This window comes from Nycticebus coucang, chromosome 7, assembly GCF_027406575.1.
Source record: "Nycticebus coucang isolate mNycCou1 chromosome 7, mNycCou1.pri, whole genome shotgun sequence".
NCBI classification, from domain to species: Eukaryota; Metazoa; Chordata; class Mammalia; order Primates; family Lorisidae; genus Nycticebus; species Nycticebus coucang.
In genome coordinates this window covers 137,423,923-137,442,580 of record NC_069786.1, presented here as the reverse complement: position 1 = coordinate 137,442,580, position 18,658 = coordinate 137,423,923, and the positions used below count along the sequence as shown (strand labels likewise).

Below are 18,658 nucleotides of genomic sequence, written 5' to 3'. Positions count from 1 at the left end.
CTTTTTTTTTTTTTTTTTTTTAGAGACAGAGTCTCACTTTATGGCCCTTGGTAGAGTGCCATGGCATCACACAGCTCACAGCAACCTCCAGCTCCTGGGCTTAAGTGATTCTCTTGCCTCAGCCTCCCGAGTAGCTGGGACTACAGGCGCCCGCCACAACGCCCAGCTATTTTTTGGTTGCAGTTTGGCCGGGGCTGGGTTTGAACCCGCCACCCGCAGCATATGGGGCCAGTGCCCTACTCACTGAGCCACAGGCGCCGCCCAATCTTCTTGTTTCTTAAACAGGGCCTTTTTTAAGACCAAACATTTTAGTCTTGTTATCAATTTTTTCTGTATAGTTAGTGCCTTCTATGTCCTGTCTTAAATTTTTTTGCCTAGTCCAGGCTAAATGTTCACCTGCCCTTTCTTCAAAAATTTTTATAGTTTTTTTTGTTGTTTTTTTTTTTTACTTTGAGATTTGTGACAGAGCATCCTCAAACTCCTGATGTCAAGTGATACTCTTGCCTTGGCCTCCCAGAGTGCTGGGCCTATAGGTCTGGCTTAAAATCAACTCACTTTACGCCAGGTGCAGTGGCTCACTCCTGTAATCCCAGCACTCTGGGAGACTGAGGTGGATGGATTGCCCTGAGCTCATGGGCTGGAGACCAGCCTGAGCCAGAGCAAGACCTCGTCTCTAAACTCAGCTGGCGTTGTAGCAGGAGCCTGTAGTCCCAGCTACTTGGGAGGCTGAGGCAAGAGAATCGCTTGAGCCCAAGAGTTAGAGGTTGTTGTGAGCTGTGACACCAAAATACTCTACCAAGGGCGATAAAGTGAGACTCTGTCTCAAAAAAAAATAATAATAATAATGATAATAATAATCAACTCACTTTCCATGTGTGGATGTTTTTCTGGATTCTCCCCTCTGTCCCTTTGTCTCCATGTCTGTCTTCCTGCCATTACCATGCAGTCTCGATTGCTATAGTTTTGTATTAGGTAATAGAAGTTGTTCAACTTTTTTGTTTTTCTTTTACCAAATTATTTTCTATGACCCTTTGCATTTCTATATGAATTTAATAATCAGATTGTCAATTTTTTTTTTTTTTTGGTATTGACAGAGTCTCACTGTACCGCCCTCGGGTAGAGTGCCATGACGTCACACGGCTCACAGCAACCTCCAACTCTTGGGCTTACGATTCTCTTGCCTCCGCCTCCCGAGCAGCAGGGCCTACAGGCGCCCGCCACAACACCCGGCTATTTTTTTGTTGCGGTTTGGCCGGAGCTGGGTTTGAACCCGCCAACCTCGGCATATGGGGCCGGCGCCCTACTCACTGAGCCACAGGCGCCGCCCCAGCTTGTCAATTTTTAAAAAAAAAATTTTTTTTAATTTCTAGATTAATTTGGAAAGAGTGCCATTCCAAGCACACTGAGTCTTCCAGTTGAATTCCATGGTAAATTTCCACCCATTTAGATCTCTCTCCCCAAGATTTTTTATAGTTATCAAAGTATTGATCTTAAACATATTTTTGCTAAATTTATTCCTAAGTTTTTTATGGGTTTAGATGCTATTATTGATTTCTTTAAGTTTCCAACTTGTTGCTGGTATGTAGAAATAAAATTAACTCATATATTTATCTTCTATCATGCAACCTTGTTGAATTCACTTATTTTAGTAGTTTCCTTGGATTCCTTTAGTTTTGCTACATTTTCTGCAATTATTGACAGTATTACTTCTTCCTTTCCAATCTTGATGGCTTTTATTTCTTTTCCTGCCTTATTTGATCAGACAGGACCTATGGTGTAGCCTGAGTATGAGCAGTGAGAACAAGTTGTGCCTTGCTGTCTGTCATAAGGGAGCATTCAGTCTTTCACCATTTGTTTTTATATTTTTAGAATGCTACTTAAAAAAAATCATGGGCCTTGGGCAGCGCCTGTGGCTCAGTGAGTAGGGCACCAGCCCCATATGCCGAGGGTGGCGGGTTCAAACCCAGCCCCGGCCAAACTGCAACCAAAAAATAGCCGGGCGTTGTGGCGGGCACCTGTAGTCCCAGCTGCTCGGGAGGCTGAGGCAAGAGAATCGCGTAAGCCCAAGAGTTAAGAGGTTGCTGTGAGCCGTGTGACTCCACGGCACTCCACCTGAGGGCGGTACAGTGAGACTCTGTCTCTACAAAAAAAAAAAAATCATGGGCCAGGTATAAAAAACCATAGGCACACTTATATTCCCACTACTCCGGGAGGCCAAGGCAGGTGGATTGCCTAAGCTTAGGAGTTCAAGACCAACCTGATTAAGAGCAAGACCTCATCTCTTAAAAAAAAAAAAAAAGGGGTGGCACTTGTGGCTCAGTGAGTAGGGCGCCGGCCCCATATGCCGAGGGTGGCGGGTTCAAACCCAGCCCCAGCCAAACCGCAACAAAAAAATAGCCAGGTGTTGTGGCAGGCACCTGTAGTCCCAGCTGCTTGGGAGGCTGAGGGAAGAGAATCGCGTAAGCCCAAGAGTTAGAGGTTGCTGTGAGTCCTGTGATATCATGGCACTCTACCCGAGGGCGGTACAGTGAGACTCTGTCTCTACAAAAAAAAAAAAAAAATTGGGGCTCAGCACCCATAGCTCAGCAGTTAGGGCACCAGCCACATACGCCGAGGCAGGCAGGTTTGAACCTGGCCTGGGCCTGCTAACAAATGACATCTGCAACAAAAAAATACCCAGGCGTTGTGGTGGGTGCCCTGTATGTAGTCCCAGCTGCTTGGGAGGCTGAGGGAAGAGAATCGCGTAAGCCCAAGAGTTAGAGGTTGCTGTGAGTCCTGTGATATCATGGCACTCTACCCGAGGGTGGTACAGTGAGACTCTGTCTCTACAAAAAAAAAAAAAAATTGGGGCTCAGCACCCATAGCTCAGCAGTTAGGGCACCAGCCACATACACCGAGGCAGGCAGGTTTGAACCTGGCCTGGGCCTGCTAACAAATGACATCTGCAACAAAAAAATACCCAGGCGTTGTGGTGGGTGCCCTGTATGTAGTCCCAGCTACTTGGGAGGCTGAGGTAAGAGGATCACTTGAGCCCAGGAGTTTGAGGTTGCTGTGAGCTGTGACATCATGGCATTCTACCAAGGGTGACAAAGACTTTGTTTCAAAAATAGATAAGTAAAAATAAAATAAATCATAAATGGATATTGAACTCTGACAAATGCTTTCTCTGTGACCATTGAGATGGTTGTAATTTTTATTATCCTTTATTCTTTCTTTTTTTTGTAGAGACAGAGTCTCACTTTATGGCCCTTGGTAGAGTGCCGTGGCCTCACCCAGCGTATTTTAGTAGCTGGGACTACAGGTCCCCACCACAACGCCCAGCTATATTTTTTTTTTGGTTGCAGTTTGGCCGGGGCCGGGTTTGAACCCGCCACCCTCGGTATATGGGGCCGGCGCCCTGCTGACTGAGCCACAGGCGCCGCCCTTATCCTTTATTCTTTCACTCAGTGATTGTTTTTCAAATGTTGAACCAACTGTGCATTCTTAGGATAAATCCTACTTGATCATAGTAAGTCATCTTTTTTTAATATATTAATGGATTTATATATTACTAAAATATGTTGGAAAATTTTTGCATCATATTATTTCTTTTTCTTTTTTTTTTTTTTGTTTTGAGACAGAGCCGCAAGCTGTCACCTTGGGTAGAGTGCTGTGGCATCACAGCTCACAGCAACCTCCAACTCCTGGGCTCAAGTGATTCTCCTGCCTCCGCCTCCCAAGTAGCTGGGACTACAGGCGCCTGCCACAACGCCTGGCTAATTTTTGGTTGTAGCTGTCGTTGTTTGGCGGGCCCAGGCTGGATTCGAACTCACCAGCTGAGGTGTATGTGGCTGGCACCTTAGCCGCTTGAGCCACAGGCGCCAAGCCCATATTACTTCTTTTATTCTAATTATTCTGAATTTAATTCTTTTTTTTTTGGCTTCTTAAAGTGGAGAGATATGCATCATTGGTTTTTTTAACCCATTTTTCTTTTGTGCTGCATCATTTGAGTCTATTAATTTCCCTCTAAATCTCGCTTTAGCTATGTCCCACAGATATTAGTATGTTGTTTTCTATCTCCTAGCTCAAAATACATGTTTTTTACTTGTCTAGTGACTCTTTTTTCTTTGAACAGGGCTATTTAGAGGTATGTTATCTTCCAAATATTTGAGAATTTCTTACATACTCTATTACTACTGATTTCTAATTCAGTTATATTAGGCCCAGAGATTTTAGTCTGTTAAAAATGCTGCAGACTTATTTTATGCTCTAGTATGTGATCTAACTTAATAAATATTTCATGCTTGCTTGAAAAAAATTTAGTATTCAATAGTTATGAAAGTCCCAAGTGTAAGCTAGGGACCCTGGAATGCTCGTAGCATGGCTTAATTCAAGTCTGAAGGCCCAGTATCAGGGAAGCTGACTTTTTTTTTTGGCCGGGGCTGGGTTTGAACCCACCACCTCCAGCATATGAGACTGGCACCCTATCCCTTTGAGCCACAGGCGCAGCCGAAGCTGACTTTTTTTTAATTTAATTAATTTTTTTTTTTTTGTAGAGACAGAGTCTCACTTTATTACCGTCAGTGGCGTGCCATGGCGTCACAGCTCACAGCAACCTCCAACTCCTGGGCTTAGGCAATTCTCTTGCCTCAGCCTACCGAGTAGCTGGGACTACAGGCGCCTGCCACAACTCCCGGCTATTCTTTTTTGTTACAATTTGGCTGGAGCCAGGTTTGAACCCTCTGCCCTCGGTATACGGGGCCAGCGCCCTACTCACTGAGCCACAGGTGCTGCCCAATTTTATTTTTTTATTTTATGAGGGTACAAACCTTTGGGTTATATGGGTGGCCATAAATTCACATGCAGTTTTTTTTTTTTTTTTTGTAGAGACAGAGTCTCACTTTATGGCCCTCGGGTAGAGTGCTGTGGCATCATACAGCTCACAGCAACCTCCAACTCCTGGGCTTAAGCGATTCTCTTGCCTCAGCCTCCCGAGTAGCTGGGACTACAGGCACCCACCACAACGCCCGGCTATTTTTTGGTTGCAGTTCAGCCGGGGCTGGGTTTGAACCCGCCACCCTCGGTATATGGGGCCGGCGCCTTATCGACTGAGCCACAGGCGCCGCCCCACATGCAGTTTTAAACTGCACACTATTTTAAATTGCACACAAACTTTATGGCCACCTTGTATAATTTACACATAAAAGGTTAAAGTCTGCGGCTCGGTGCCCATACCACAACGGGCACATACACTGAGGCTGGCAGGTTCAAACCCAGCCCTGGCCAACTAAGCAACAATGACAACTACAACAGAAAAATTGCTGGGCGTTGTGGCGGGCGCCTGTAGTCCCAGCTACTTGGGGCCTGAGGCAAGAGAATCGCTTAAGCCCAAGAGTTTGAGGTTGCTGTGAGCTGTGACGCCATGGCACTCTACCAAGGGCAACATAGTGAGACTTTGTCTTAAAAAAAAAAAAATTGTTAAAGTCTGAATTAGCTGTGTCCCACACCAGGGAGTATGCCACATCCCACACACTGTATCCACTGGGTGGGGAGCCACTGAACCACCACTTTTTCTTTAATTCAGCTGAGATTTTCTCTCATGTGAGTCTGTTATTGTTAATCTCCTATTTGCAAATTGGTATTGAGCACATGTGCTGCTTGTTTTTCCATGCTTGTGATACTTCAGAGAATGTTCTCCAGATCCACCATCCTTTGTTACAAGGGATGCAATATTTCCATTGTTATTAAGGGATGAATAGTATTCCATGGTGTAGATAGACCACAGTTTATTAATCTGGGCACATGTTGATGGGCACTTGGTTTTCCATATCTTGGCAATTGTGAACTGAGCAGCTGTGAACATTCGAGTGCAAATATCCCTGTGATAAAATGTCTTCCTTTCATTTGGGTAAATGCCTAATCTTGGGATTGCAGGGTCAAGTGGTAGGTGCACTTTTAGTTCTTTCAGGATTCTCCATACTTCTTTCCCCAGAGACTGTGCTAGTTTGCAGTCCCACCAATGGGGCCCTCTCCCCACACCTACACCAACATCTGCAGCTTTGGGACCTTGTGGTATGGGCCATTCTCACTGGGGATAGGTGATATCTCAGAGTGGTTCTGATTTGCATTTCTGTGATAATTAGGGACAATGAACATTTTTCATGTATTTGTTGGCCATTCTTCTGTTCTCATGAGAAAAGTTTATATTCTTGTCTCTTGCCCAGTTTCTAATAGAGTTGTTTGCTCTTTTCTTGTTGATATACTTGAGTTCATTATACATTCTGGTGATGAGCCCTTTGTCAGATTCATAGCAGGCAAATGTCTTTCCAATCCTGAAGGTCGTCTTTTTGCTTTGTGGATTGTGTCCTTAGCTGTGCAAAAAGTGTTAAACTTGATTGAGTCCCATTTATTTATTTTTGTTGCTGTTGCAATTCCCAGTGGGGTCTTCTTCGTAAATTCTTTCTCTAGGCTAATTAAGAGTTTTTCCCACTTTTCTTCTAGGGTTTTTATAGTTTCGTGGCTTCTATTTACATCTTTTATGCATCATAAGTTAACTTTTATGAGTGGTGAGAGGTGCGGGTCCAGTTTCAGTCTTTTACAGTTTGAATTCTACCAGTACCATTTATTAAAGAAGGATATTTTCCCCCAATGAATGTTTTTATTTGCTTTGTCAAAGAACAGATGGCGATGTGAAGCATGTTTCATCTCTGGATTCTCTATTCTGTTCTAGAGGTCTATTCTTTATTTTTATACTGTTTTGATCACTATAGACTCTTAATATAACCTCAAGTCTGGCAAGGTGATGCCTCCAGATTTATTCTTATTTTGTAGAATTGCATTGGCTATTCAGGTTTTTTTTTTCTGGTTCCATATAAAACATAGAATAATTTTGTCAAAATCCTCAAAGTAGGCGGGACGCCCATAGCTCAGTGGTTAGGGCACCAGCCACATGCTTTGGGTGGGTTCGAACCTAGCCCAGGCCTGCTAAATTAAAAAAAAAAATAGCCAGGTGTTGTGGTGGGTGCCTGTAGTTCCAGCTACTTGGGAAGCTAAGCCAAGAGAATAGCTTGAGCCCCAGAGTTTGAGGTTGCTGTGAGCTATGATGCCATGGTACTCTACTGAGGGTGACAAAGTGAGAGTCTGTCTCAATTAAAAAAACAAAAATCTGGCTCAGTGCCTGTGGCTCAAGCAGCTAAGGCGCCAGCCACATACACCTCAGCTGGCAAGTTTGAATCCAGCCTGGGCCCACGGAACAATAATTGACAGCTCCAACCAAAAAATAGCTGGGCGTTGTTGCAGGCGCCTGTAGTCCCAGCTACTTGGGAGGTGGAGGCACGAGAATCGCTTGAGCCCAGGAGTTGGAGGTTGCTGTGAGCTGTGATGCTACGGCACTCTACCCGAAGCAACAGCTTGAGGCTGTGTCTCAAAAAAAAAAATCCTCAAAATAAGACATTGGTATTTTAATGGAGATTGTGTTAAATCTGTAGACTGCTTTGGGTAGGGTAGACATTTTAACAATATTGATTTTTCTAGGCCCTGAGCATGATACGTTCTTCTGTCTGTTAACATCCTTTGCTCCTTGGATGTAGTGGCTCGCGCTTGTGATCCCAGCACTCTGAGAGGCCAAGGCGGTGGATTGCTTGAGCTCATGGGTTCAAGACCAGCTTGAGCAAAAGCAAGACCCTGTGTCTACTAAAAAAAATAGAAAAACTGAGGCAAGAGGATCGCTCGAGTCTAAGAGTTGGAGGTTACTATTGTGAACTATGACACCACGTCACTCTACCCAGGGCAACAGCTTGAGACTGTCTCAAAAAAAAAAGAAAAATCCTCTGCTTTTTCTTTTCTCAATGATTTGTATTTCTCTCACCAGGGTAACTGATGGTATAACTTTCAGGCAAAGGCCAAAAGGCCTGACAACCTGGGAGCTGCTGGTGTAAGTCCTAGAGTCCAGAAGCTGGGATGCCTGAGTTCCTGTGAGAGGAGGGGGCAGTGCGTTCCAGCTCCCTCAGAAAGATGGACATACCTCTTCTCTGCTCTGTTCTCTCTGGGCCTGCATCAGATTGATGGTGCTGTACACACTGAGGGCAGGTCTTCCCACCTGATCCACTCAGACTCACATGCCAGTGTCTCTGGAAACACTCTCACAGACACAACAAAAATAATGGTTTACCACGTTTCTAGGTATTTCTTAATTTACAAGTTGACAACTTAAATTAACCATCACACCCACTCCACCCCTAACTGCTTTCAAGTTTCTACTAATTATCAACCAAGGTTTTGTTATATAATTTCAATGTGTGGGCGGGGCATTGTGGCAGGCGTTTATAATTCCAGCTATTTGGAAGGCTAAGGCAGGAGGCTTGCTTGAGTTTAGGAGTTTGAGACCAGCTCAAGCAAGAGCAAGATGCCATCTCTAGTAAAATAAAAATTAACAGGTGTTGTGGTAGGTGCCTGTCGTCCCAGCTACTTGGGAAGCTGAGGGTGGGGGATCCCATGAGCCCAGGAGTTTGAGGCTGCTGTGAGCTATGACGCCACAGCACTCTACCCAAGGCACAGAGTGAGATTCTGCATATTATTGTATGTGTGGCTTGATACCCTCTGTCAGTCTCAGAATATTAGAGATGGTCTCTTCACACATTGCTTGTGTTCCATTCTCTTTCCTTTCTTCTTCTGGCTCCCTGATTACACATGCGTTATAGCTTTGACAGTTTCTAGTGTGTCTCTTACGCTTTTATATAGAATTTCCATTTTTTTCTTCTCTCCAAGCTTCATTCTAGATATTTCCTGTTCACCATTTTCTAGTTTGCCAATCCTTTCTTCATCTGTGTCTAATCTGCTATTTATTTCATCATTGGGAACTTGGGCTTATTGTTATTTTTCAGTTATAGAATTTCTGTTTTATTATTTTTGAAAGATTTAAATTCTCTGCACTGTCTTATGATAGCTCCAGTGTTGACACCCCCTGCCAAGCTGAGGGGTCTTCTATTTCATTTTCTGCTTTTTCTTTTGGTCTTATCTCCTAGTGAGCTAAGTACTTTTTTCCCCCTTTTTTCTTGGATTCTAGCCATTATGTATGGAAGATTATAGAGGTGATTTGAGGCTTTATTTCATGTTATCTCCCCTGAAATAGCAGTTACTGTGCTTCTGATTGTCAGTCAAGGAGGGGCAGATCTTAGAGATTGGCTGGGCTTGAAATTGGACTTCTCAGTCTGCTTCTTGATTCATACACTCAGGGTGGGGCCCTCAAGGGTCCCACAGAAAGCCTGGGGTGGGCCAAACACAGTGGCTCACACCTGTAATCCCAGCACTCTGGGAAGCCGAGGCAGGTGGATTGCCTGGAGCTCATGAGTTCAAGACCAGCCTGAGCCAGAGCAAGATCTTGTCTCTAAAAATAGCTGGGTGTTGTGGCGGGCACCTGTGGTCCCAGCTACTGGGGAGATGAGGCAAGAGAATCACTAGAGTCCAAGAATTTGAGGTTGCTGTGAACTGTGATGCCATGGCACTCTACCAAGGGCGACAAAGTGAGACTCTGTCTCAAAAAAAATAAAAAAGAAAGGCTGAGATGTTTCCCAGGGCCCCTTCTAGGCAGGCCCCAAATTCCAACTTCTGTCCCCCTAGCCCCATGCATCTGAGGAAGCTACCCAGTTTCTAGCTTCTGGGCCACAACCAGCAGAGCCCCTGACCTCTGGGCATACAGGCCTTGGGGCAAATGCTCCAAATTGGGTCTTTACACTCCCTTCTCTCTGGGACATCAGCCTTCGTGGTTCTCTGATGCCTTTAAATAGACTTTTTAAAATCTGGGATTTTCTCTGTAAGAGAGTCTAGAACACTGGCAAGACAGTGCTTGTCACACTTACACACTGTCAGTAGATGTCCCAGGCATCCAGGGTGGCCTCATTTGTCATGTGTTTGCCACAGGCTTGTGTCCTTTTTGGAAACAGCCTCTGCAGTTGATCTGGTAGTCAGAAGTCAGGCAGGTGCTATCCCTGAGATGTCCAGGCACACACTTGACTTCGATCCCAGCTGCAGAAAGTGCAGACAGAGAAGGGAGGCGTTGGCACTCAGCCAGACAGACCCCTAAGCATACCAAGGTGGGACCAGTTCCTGTGTTTACCTGTGGGTCTTCTGGAGGCAGCTGAGGACAGGGCCAGAACACCTCTATCTTGACATGGTTCGTGGTGATACTGGGCTGGGTCTGTCCTCTGCTGGCAGGGAGACTGGCCAGCTCACAGGCCTGTGTGAGTGGTCGGTACATGGTGGGCACTCAGGCATTTGTTTAATCTTTTGAAGATATAACTAAAGTGTTTTGTTTTATTCTCTTGCTCAGATTACCCGAAAATTCAGGCTGAACTCTGAAGGCAAACTTGAACAGACGGTCTCCATGGCAACCACTACACAGCCCATGACGCCGCACCTTCATGTCACCTACAAGAAGGTGACCCCATAACCTGAGGAGGGTCTGGCTGCTGTGTGGCAGGTCAGCTTTGCAGCAGATGTGGGGTGGCTGTGCACCCTGCTGGCTCTAGAGTGTTGTCCAGATGTTCTGTAATGGCAGAAAACCAAATAAAAGGCCTTTATTTTTATGGCTAAGGATTTTGAATATTATCACTTGTATAAAGTGTATATTTTTTCATCTGCTGCTGATTATTTTCCAAAGTCTTTTCCCTAAGAAAATAAGAAGGGAGGATTCTTTTTTTTTTTTTTTTTTTTTTGCAGTTTATGGGGCCGGCGCCCTATTCCTTGAGCCACAGGCGCTGCCCAGAAGGGAGGATTCTTTATTTCTCTCTCTCCTTCTGCCTTTTTGAAAAGATCTAAAATATTTGTATATCTTTAAAAGAGAAATCATCAATAAGTTGAAGACAAAAGACAACAAAGAAGGTTGCAGTTATTTTTTCATTACTTTTAAGAAGCTGAGAGTCCAAGGACCCCATTCCCCTACAGATAGCGTTCTCAAAAAGAGAGTTTAGGGCAGTGCCTGTGGCTCAGTGAGTAGGGCGCCAGACCCATATACTGAGGGTGGTGGGTTCAAATCCAGCCCCGGCCAAACTGCAACAAAAAATAGCCGGGTGTTGGGCGGCACCTGTGGCTCAGCGGGTAGGGCGCCGGCCCCATATGCCGAGGGTGGCGGGTTCAAACCCAGCCCCGGCCAAACTGCAACAAAAAAAAATAGCCGGGCGTTGTGGCAGGCGCCTGTAGTCCCAGCTGCTCGGGAGGCTGAGGCAAGAGAATCACGTAAGCCCAAGGATTTGAGGTTGCTGTGAGCTGTGTGAAGCCACGGCACTCTACCGAGGGCAATAAGGTGAGACTCTGTCTCTACAAAAAAAAAAAAAAAAAAATAGCCGGGTGTTGTGGCGGGCACCAGTAGTCCCAGCTATTCAGGAGGCTGAGGCAAGAGAATCGCCTAAGCCCAAGAGCTGGAGGTTGCTGTGAGCTGTGACGCCATAGGACGCTACCAAGGGTGACAAAGGGAGACTCTGTCTCTAAAAAAAAAAAGGGAGAGACTAGTTGTAATTTTAGCATCGTTATCTAAGTTTTATTTTATAGCTCTGTGGTAAATAGTACTGTCATTTTTATGGAGTTTTCCTGATGAAGTTTCTAAATATACTTCACACCTCAACTTGTCGCTAGCTCAGCACTCACGCCAATTTCTTCTATTGCTCCCACTTTTCCTGCAGGAGTATTTGTAAGCAAATTCCAGACATAATGTCATTTGCCCCTGAGTGCTTTGGTGGTATGCATCTAAAAACAAAGCCTTTTCTTTTTCTTAACATGTCACCTATCAAAAGCTTCATCAGGTAAGGCTGGTTACACAGGGGTTGGGAAGAAAAGAATCAGAAGAGATGGTACTCAAGCCAGTTGGGGATTAACATCTGGACAGCAGCTGCAGTCACTGCTTTGGGGGTTGGGGACTAAAGGGGAGCCGTGCCAGTATCTCAGAACAGAGGAGAGTTTGGGCTGGTGCTTGGCCCTTGTGGGAGGGGCACGGTCAGTGCACAGGGCCTGGGCCAGTACCCCAGGGGCTGGGGCACATGGAAACAGGCACTGCACATGACAAGGCACGTGGAGCTGGGATCTGAGCCTTCTCTGCTGCCAGAATAATCCTGGGAGCACCAAGGAGATCTGGTTCCCACCATGGCACCCTGGCTTCTGCATACCTGGGGTCAGAAGGGGCCTGGGGGACAGTGCCCAGGGCAGAGCACAGGAGTTGGGGCTTGGAGAGACCAGAAGTAAAGGACTAATGTCACAGCTCCATTTAACAAAACACGGAGGAGTCCCAGGACTGCTCTCACACCCAGCCCTCCACGTGCCCACTGTCTGAGCAATGTCTTGGTGACATTGGATCATGAAATTTGTTTGCTCTAGGTTTGCTTGTGATGACTTTTTTGAACAGAAGGGCTCTCGGATTTATTACTGAACCAGCTTCTTACTACAGAGCACATAAAACAAGGGAAAAGTCATTTTCTCAGTGTAGAGTGTCCAACTGCCCAGACAGTGGTGACATTTTCAGCCTGACGCGGCCTAAATGCATGTGCCCTCCCCTGCACAGCTCCTGGGAGACCCAACTTGGTTTTCTCCAATGTCTCCTCTTGGACTCGTACCTGATTTTACTACCCGTTTTCATCTGAATTCATGAGAGAAAGAGACAATTTTGCTTTTGTTACTTGGCCAGAAATCACTTGATCCTGAAAGTTTTGTGAGACAATGGAGTGAAAAATGGAGTCAGCCACACACACAATGATGGCAGAGAAAGCAGGGAGGCCTGGTTGTGATGTCTTGCAGTGTCCTTTTGGTCTGGAAAGTTCCCCTTTCCCTATCTGTGCCCTTGACTTGCTGGTAAATCTCATTTGGTCTAGACACAGGGGTCCTCAAACTTTTTAAACAGGGGGCCAGTTCACTGTCCCTCAGACGGTTGGAGGGCCGGACTATAGTTTAAAAAAACTATCAACAAATTCCTAGCGGGCGGCGCCTGTGGCTCAGTCCATAAGGCGCCAGCCCCATATACTGTGGGTGGCGGGTTCAAACCTGGCCCTGGCTGAACTGCAACCAAAAAATAGCTGGGCGTTGTGGCGGGCGCCTGTAGTCCCAGCTACTCGGGAGGCTGAGGCAAGAGAATCGCTTAAGCCCAGGAGTTGGAGGTTGCTGTGAGCTGTGTGATGCCATGGTACTCTACCAAGGGCCATAAAGTGAGACTCTCCCTACGAAAACAAAAAACTATCAACAAATTCCTGTGCACACTGCACATATCTTATTTTGAAGTAAAAAAACAAAACGAGAATAAATACAATCACACCGCCTCATGTGGCCCGTGGGCTGCAGTTTGAGGACCCCTGGTCTAGACGTTTCCCCAGCTGGGGTTGAACTGCCATTCTTGCTGTGTTGACCTTGGTCCTCTGTCCCCTTCCTGTGGCTGGAAACTCTCCCTGACGTGCTGGGTTCTTCCTGCTGCAGCCTGGGGGGCCTCATGCCTTTGCTGGTGCAGAATTAATAGGCTTGGATGGTCACAGCCAAGCTCCTTTACTGCCAACAACCCATCAACCTTTTAGCTCAGAGTTTTGCACTTGAGGGTGAATCTTGCCTGGCCTGGCACCTCTGCTGGGCTGCAGAGCACTTGGCTTCCACCTCAGTGGGTGCTTCTGCACCGAGTGGGGGGAGTTCTCTCAGAAGAACTTCCATTTGCCTATTAGGCTAAGTTTAGTTACCCTGTAGTACAATCATACCAGAAAGCAGCAAACATACTGCATTATTTCCCTTAATTATCAGGTTTTAGAGTAAGAATGCCCTGGCAACCTCACATGCTGTCCAAAGGATTGAGAATTCCTTACACAGCCGCACCGCTTTCTTGTCTTCCTTCTGCTCCTAACATGAGCATAGTGCTTTGTTGTATACAGATGTTCCTCAGTATCCTTGGGAGTTGGGTCCAGGAACGCCCTCAGATACCAAAATCCACAGATGCTCAAGTATCTGATATGAAGTTGTTATAAAATTCATTTGCATATAGCCTACACACATCCTCCCTTGTACTTTTGTTTGAGATGGGGTCTTGCTATTTTGCCCAAGCTGGACTCAAATTCTTGGGCTAAAGCCATCCTCCCACCTCAGGCTCCTAAGTAGCTAGAACTATAGGCATTCCCATATACTTCTAATTTTCTCTAGACAGTTAATAAATACTAAATGATTGTTTTACTCTATTTTTGTATTTGTATTTTTTTTTTGCAGATTTTGGCCCGGGCTGGGCTTGAACCCGCCACCTCTGGCATATGGGGCTGGCGCCCTACTCCTTTGAGCCATAGGTGCCACCCTGTATTTTTTTATTGTCTTTTTTTTCCTTTTTTTTTTAACATTTTCAATTCAAGGCCAGGCACAGTGCCTCATGCCTATAATCCCAGCACTCTGGGAGGCCAAAGCAGGAGAATCACTTGAGCTCAGGAGTTTGAGACCAGCCTGAGCCAGAGTGAGAGATCCTGTCTCTAAAAAATAGCTGGGCGTTGTGGCAGGACCTATAGTCCCAGCTGCCCCGGAGCCTGAGGCAAGAGAATCACTTAAGCCCAAGAGTTTGAAGTTGCTGTGAGTTGTGATAGCATGGCACTCTACCGAGGGCAACAAAATGAAGACTGTCTCTGGCTGTGGCTGTGGGGCTAGTCCCTCATTCATATATATACATATATATTTTTTTTTTAACTTTTTAAAAATTTTTTAAATTCAAGGACAGTTGAATCCATAGATGCAGGACCTGTGGATATGGAATGACTGCATTTGACATGATTTTAACTAAGTGCTGGCTTTTTTTTTTTTTTTTTTTTTGCAGTTTCTGTGGCTGGGTTTGAATCCCCCACCTCCTGCACATGGGCCGGCACCCTACTCCTTTGAGCCACAGGCACCACCCTTAAATGCTGGCTTTTTCCTTGGTGGACAGGAGGTGTTCGGGTAACCCCAGCTGACCAGAGCAGCCCTGCAGTCAGAGTTGCCTGGGGTGGTCCCCTTGCTCCAGGTCACAATCACTGGACATTCCTGCCCTAGCCTGGAACTGCCCATTTCTCCAGAGCCCTGATTCTCTTCAGTGGTGATTAGAAGCCATAGACCAAGTACTGACAGGCTCTTCAGTGCTCCTGGACTGCTCTGTTCGCAGGCCTATCTATGGCTACAAAACAGAATATTGTTCATAAATTTTCTTCTTATTTTTACTGAGCCATGCGAGGTTGTATTGCAGAGATCCATGATCCTCACCCCGACTACCTTAGCCTGGGGCAGACACACGTTTTTAGGAAAAAGTATGAGTTAGTATTAATGTTTTCCATTCAAATTTTAAGATTATAAGTTTTTTACTTTTTAAAAATGTTTACTAGCCGGGTGTTGTAGTGGGCACCTACAGTCCCAGCTACTTGGGAGGCTGAGGCAAGAGAATCACCTAAGCCCAGGAATTGGAGGTTGCTGTGAGCTGTGTGAATGCCATGGCACTCTACCAAGGGCGATAAAGTAAGACTCTGTCTCTACAAAAAAAAAATTTTTTTTTTATTCTTAAGCTGAAAATCTTGGTTCATTATGTTTACATTATTTGCTTTGTCTATAGGGTAAAACGCTAGTTATTACAAAATATTAGTTATTGACAAACTACTGATTGAAGTTTGGGGGGTCTTTTGCTATTCTTTTATACTTTTCCCATTGAAGATACACAGTGAAAAGATGACATTCAATGTGGGGTGTTTGTCCCTTCCAAATCCGACATTGAGACGTGATCCCCACAGCTGGATGTGTGCTGGTAGGGGTGTTAGGCTGTGGAGCCAATCCCTCATTTGACCATGAGCGAGTTCTTGCACTGTTCATTCATGAAAGCTGGTTGTTTGACACATTAACTGCCATGTGAGTTGTATTTAACTCACTAGTTTTTATCCCAGGGCCTCATGAATTTGCAGAACCTCTGCTTACTGTCCTCGTTGTCAATCCCACATCTCGCTCACTGCCCGTCCCCTGCTCTAGCTGCCCACCCAAGCACTCCATGTACCAGACTATGTTCTCTAGTCACTGTATCTGCCCTTGAATGTTCACCTGGTGGCTCTGTGAGCGGAGTCCACGGACAGTGTATGACAATGTGACACTATCCTACATACTTACAGCTTCAGAGGGCATCACCCAGGACCACTAAGGTCCACTCCAGACACAAATAAACACTTGTGGAATAACAGAAGATTTAATTCTCAGGAACAAGTTCAGTAAGTATGTCGTGAGTCACATACTACTCATGTGGCGTGCAATGTAAAAACATTCTGCCACCTGTGAGTTGCATACAACTCACACACAGAAAACAATAATAAGTAACATTAAACTAGAAAGGATCATCTTGTTTTTGAAGTTTTTATACTGTTTTCATAATAAAACACCATGGCCCAGGGAAAATTGTTTTTTTTTTTTCTAGTGTGATAGGGTATTAAAGGAATCTGGTGCTCTTCCTCCCCCCTTGCTGCTCATGTGACCCACCTGCCTCCCCCACTTCCCCAGGCCTGGAAGCTGCCTCAGCAGAAGCAGGTGCTGGTGCGGTGTTCCTCCAGTCTGCAGGGCTGTGAGCCAAGCAAACCCCTTTGTAAACCTCCCGTCTTGGTGTTCCCTTATGGCAACATAAGACGGCCTAATAGTGTTATAATTGGAATAATTTCTGTGGGGTTTTTTTCCCCCCCAAAGGATTGCTTTTATTTATCCAGACCCCTAACCACTTCATAGCAGGAGGAGGAGTGGGAGAGGTTCCTTTCTCAGTCCAAGGGCCTCCACAATGTTGGTCTGTTGGTTCCAAACACGCAGACACGTGGCATCACAGATTTGATAAACTAATAATGCTTAATCTCTGCTAGAGCAACGAGATGAGCATCAATCTCTGCTTTTGTAAGAATCCTGAATTTGGGCGGCGCCTGTGGCTCAGTGAGTAGGGCGCCAGCCCCATATGCCGAGGGTGGCGGGTTCGGACCCAGCCCCGGCCAAACTGCAACAAAAAAAAAAAATAGGCGGGCGTTGTGGCGGGCGCCTGTAGTCCCAGCTGCTGGGGAGGCTGAGGCAAGAGAATCGCATAAGCCCAAGAGTTAGAGGTTGCTGTGAGCCGTGTGACGCCACAGCACTCTACCGAGGGCGGTACAGTGAGACTCTGTCTCTACAAAAAAAAAAAAAAACAGAATCCTGAATTTAGGATTTTCAACTGTAACTACTCCAAGTTCTATTTATGAAGGTTTGAAATCAATTGACAGAACAGTAGACAGGCATGTGATTGCAGTTTCCACTGTCTGTTCAAATGTCCAGTCAAATTAATTTTTTTCTTTTCTTTTTTTTTTTTTTGAGACAGCCTCAAGCTGTCACCCTGGGTAGCGTGCCATGGCATCACAGCTCACAGCAACCTCCAACTCCTGGGCTCAAGCGATTCTCCTGCTTCCACCTCCCAAGTAGCTGGGACTACAGGCGCCTGCCATAACGCCCAGCTATTTTTTTGTTGCAGCCATCGTTGTTTGGTGGGCCCAGGCTGGATTCGAACCCACCAGCACATTAGCCGCTTGAGCCACAAGCGTGGAGCCCCAAATTTCTTCTTCACTTTTTTTTCAAGGAAGCTGGTTGACTCAGTTTAACTCCTGCTGCAGTGGCTTTAAACCCACAGTAGTAACCTGCAGGATCACACTTGGTACACCTGAGGGCCTTGTTCTTCATCTATACCAATTAAAATCATACAACAACCACTCATTTCAGCATTCTGTGTGTAGACCTGAGAAATGTCAGCAATTCTTTTACACAGCATATCCACGGGAATCTCATAGCCATACTTATATTTCCGATTAGCTGCCTCATCACATACCCTCTGTACCTGGGATCTGCTGTCAGCTGTCATTCCTGTCATCACACAGCCAGTGTTTTCGGTTATCTTGAATAAGTGAGTCACTCCGCTGGAATCCAGTAATTTATCAGGTACTTTCTTCTGTGTGACAATTACTGCACAATCTTTCTCTGACAGCTACTGATTTAAGGCCACCTTGGTTAATAGCTTTAAAAGCATATTCTGCTTGGTAGAGCCGACCTTCGGGTGAAAAAATGGTTACGTGGCAGTCAAAACCGGCACTGGAACCACAGGACATTTTGCTGCACCTACTACTTCAAGCACAGTATCTGACAATAATTTCTGTGTTTATGTCACCAACTTTATATACAAGATCATTGTTTCATTTCTAAAACTATCCTCTTGTTTAAGTTAGTTTTGCTAGTGCAAGCCATTCTTCACAGGTTTATTGTCAGAACTATAAATAAGACACTGCTCGTGTGGGCAGGGAGCGCAGCCACAGGGTTTGTGCAGCAGATTCCCTGATGCTGAGCATTTGGGCCTTTCCCATCTTTTGCTAATCAGATGTCACAGTGAATGTACATGTCATTTGGGGTTCTTGCCCTCATGTCTTTGGGACAGATTTCTAGCATTGGGTTTGCCACTCAAAGGGTAAATGCCTATCTCACTTTTGAGGTGCTGTCCCTTTTTCCCTAAGGAGCTGGGCACCTTGCAGCCAGTGTGAGGTGCCCTGAGGCAAGATCCTGGTGTCAAATTTGGATTTGGGCCAATCTAATAGGCAGAAATGGGGTCTTGGATAGTTTTGATTTTTATTTCTTTTATTATTTATCTTTTTCTTCTTGGTTTCTAGAACTCATAATTTTTTTTTTTTTTTTG

General features: G+C 45.5%; 1 protein-coding gene across 2 annotated transcripts in view; it reads left to right on the top strand.

Annotated features, from left to right (window-relative positions):
- Positions 1-10,584, top strand: part of THAP4 (THAP domain containing 4) — a 57,123-nt gene extending 46,539 nt beyond the window's left edge. The window contains exon 6 of one of the 2 annotated variants that reach the window (XM_053597231.1): positions 10,307-10,584. In XM_053597231.1, coding sequence (XP_053453206.1) covers positions 10,307-10,426 — 120 coding nt within the window. In that variant the 3' untranslated portion in view covers positions 10,427-10,584. The remainder of the gene's footprint in view (positions 1-10,306) is intronic. The other variant, XM_053597232.1, reaches the window with a different exon arrangement.
- The last annotated feature ends 8,074 nt before the right edge of the window (positions 10,585-18,658 follow it).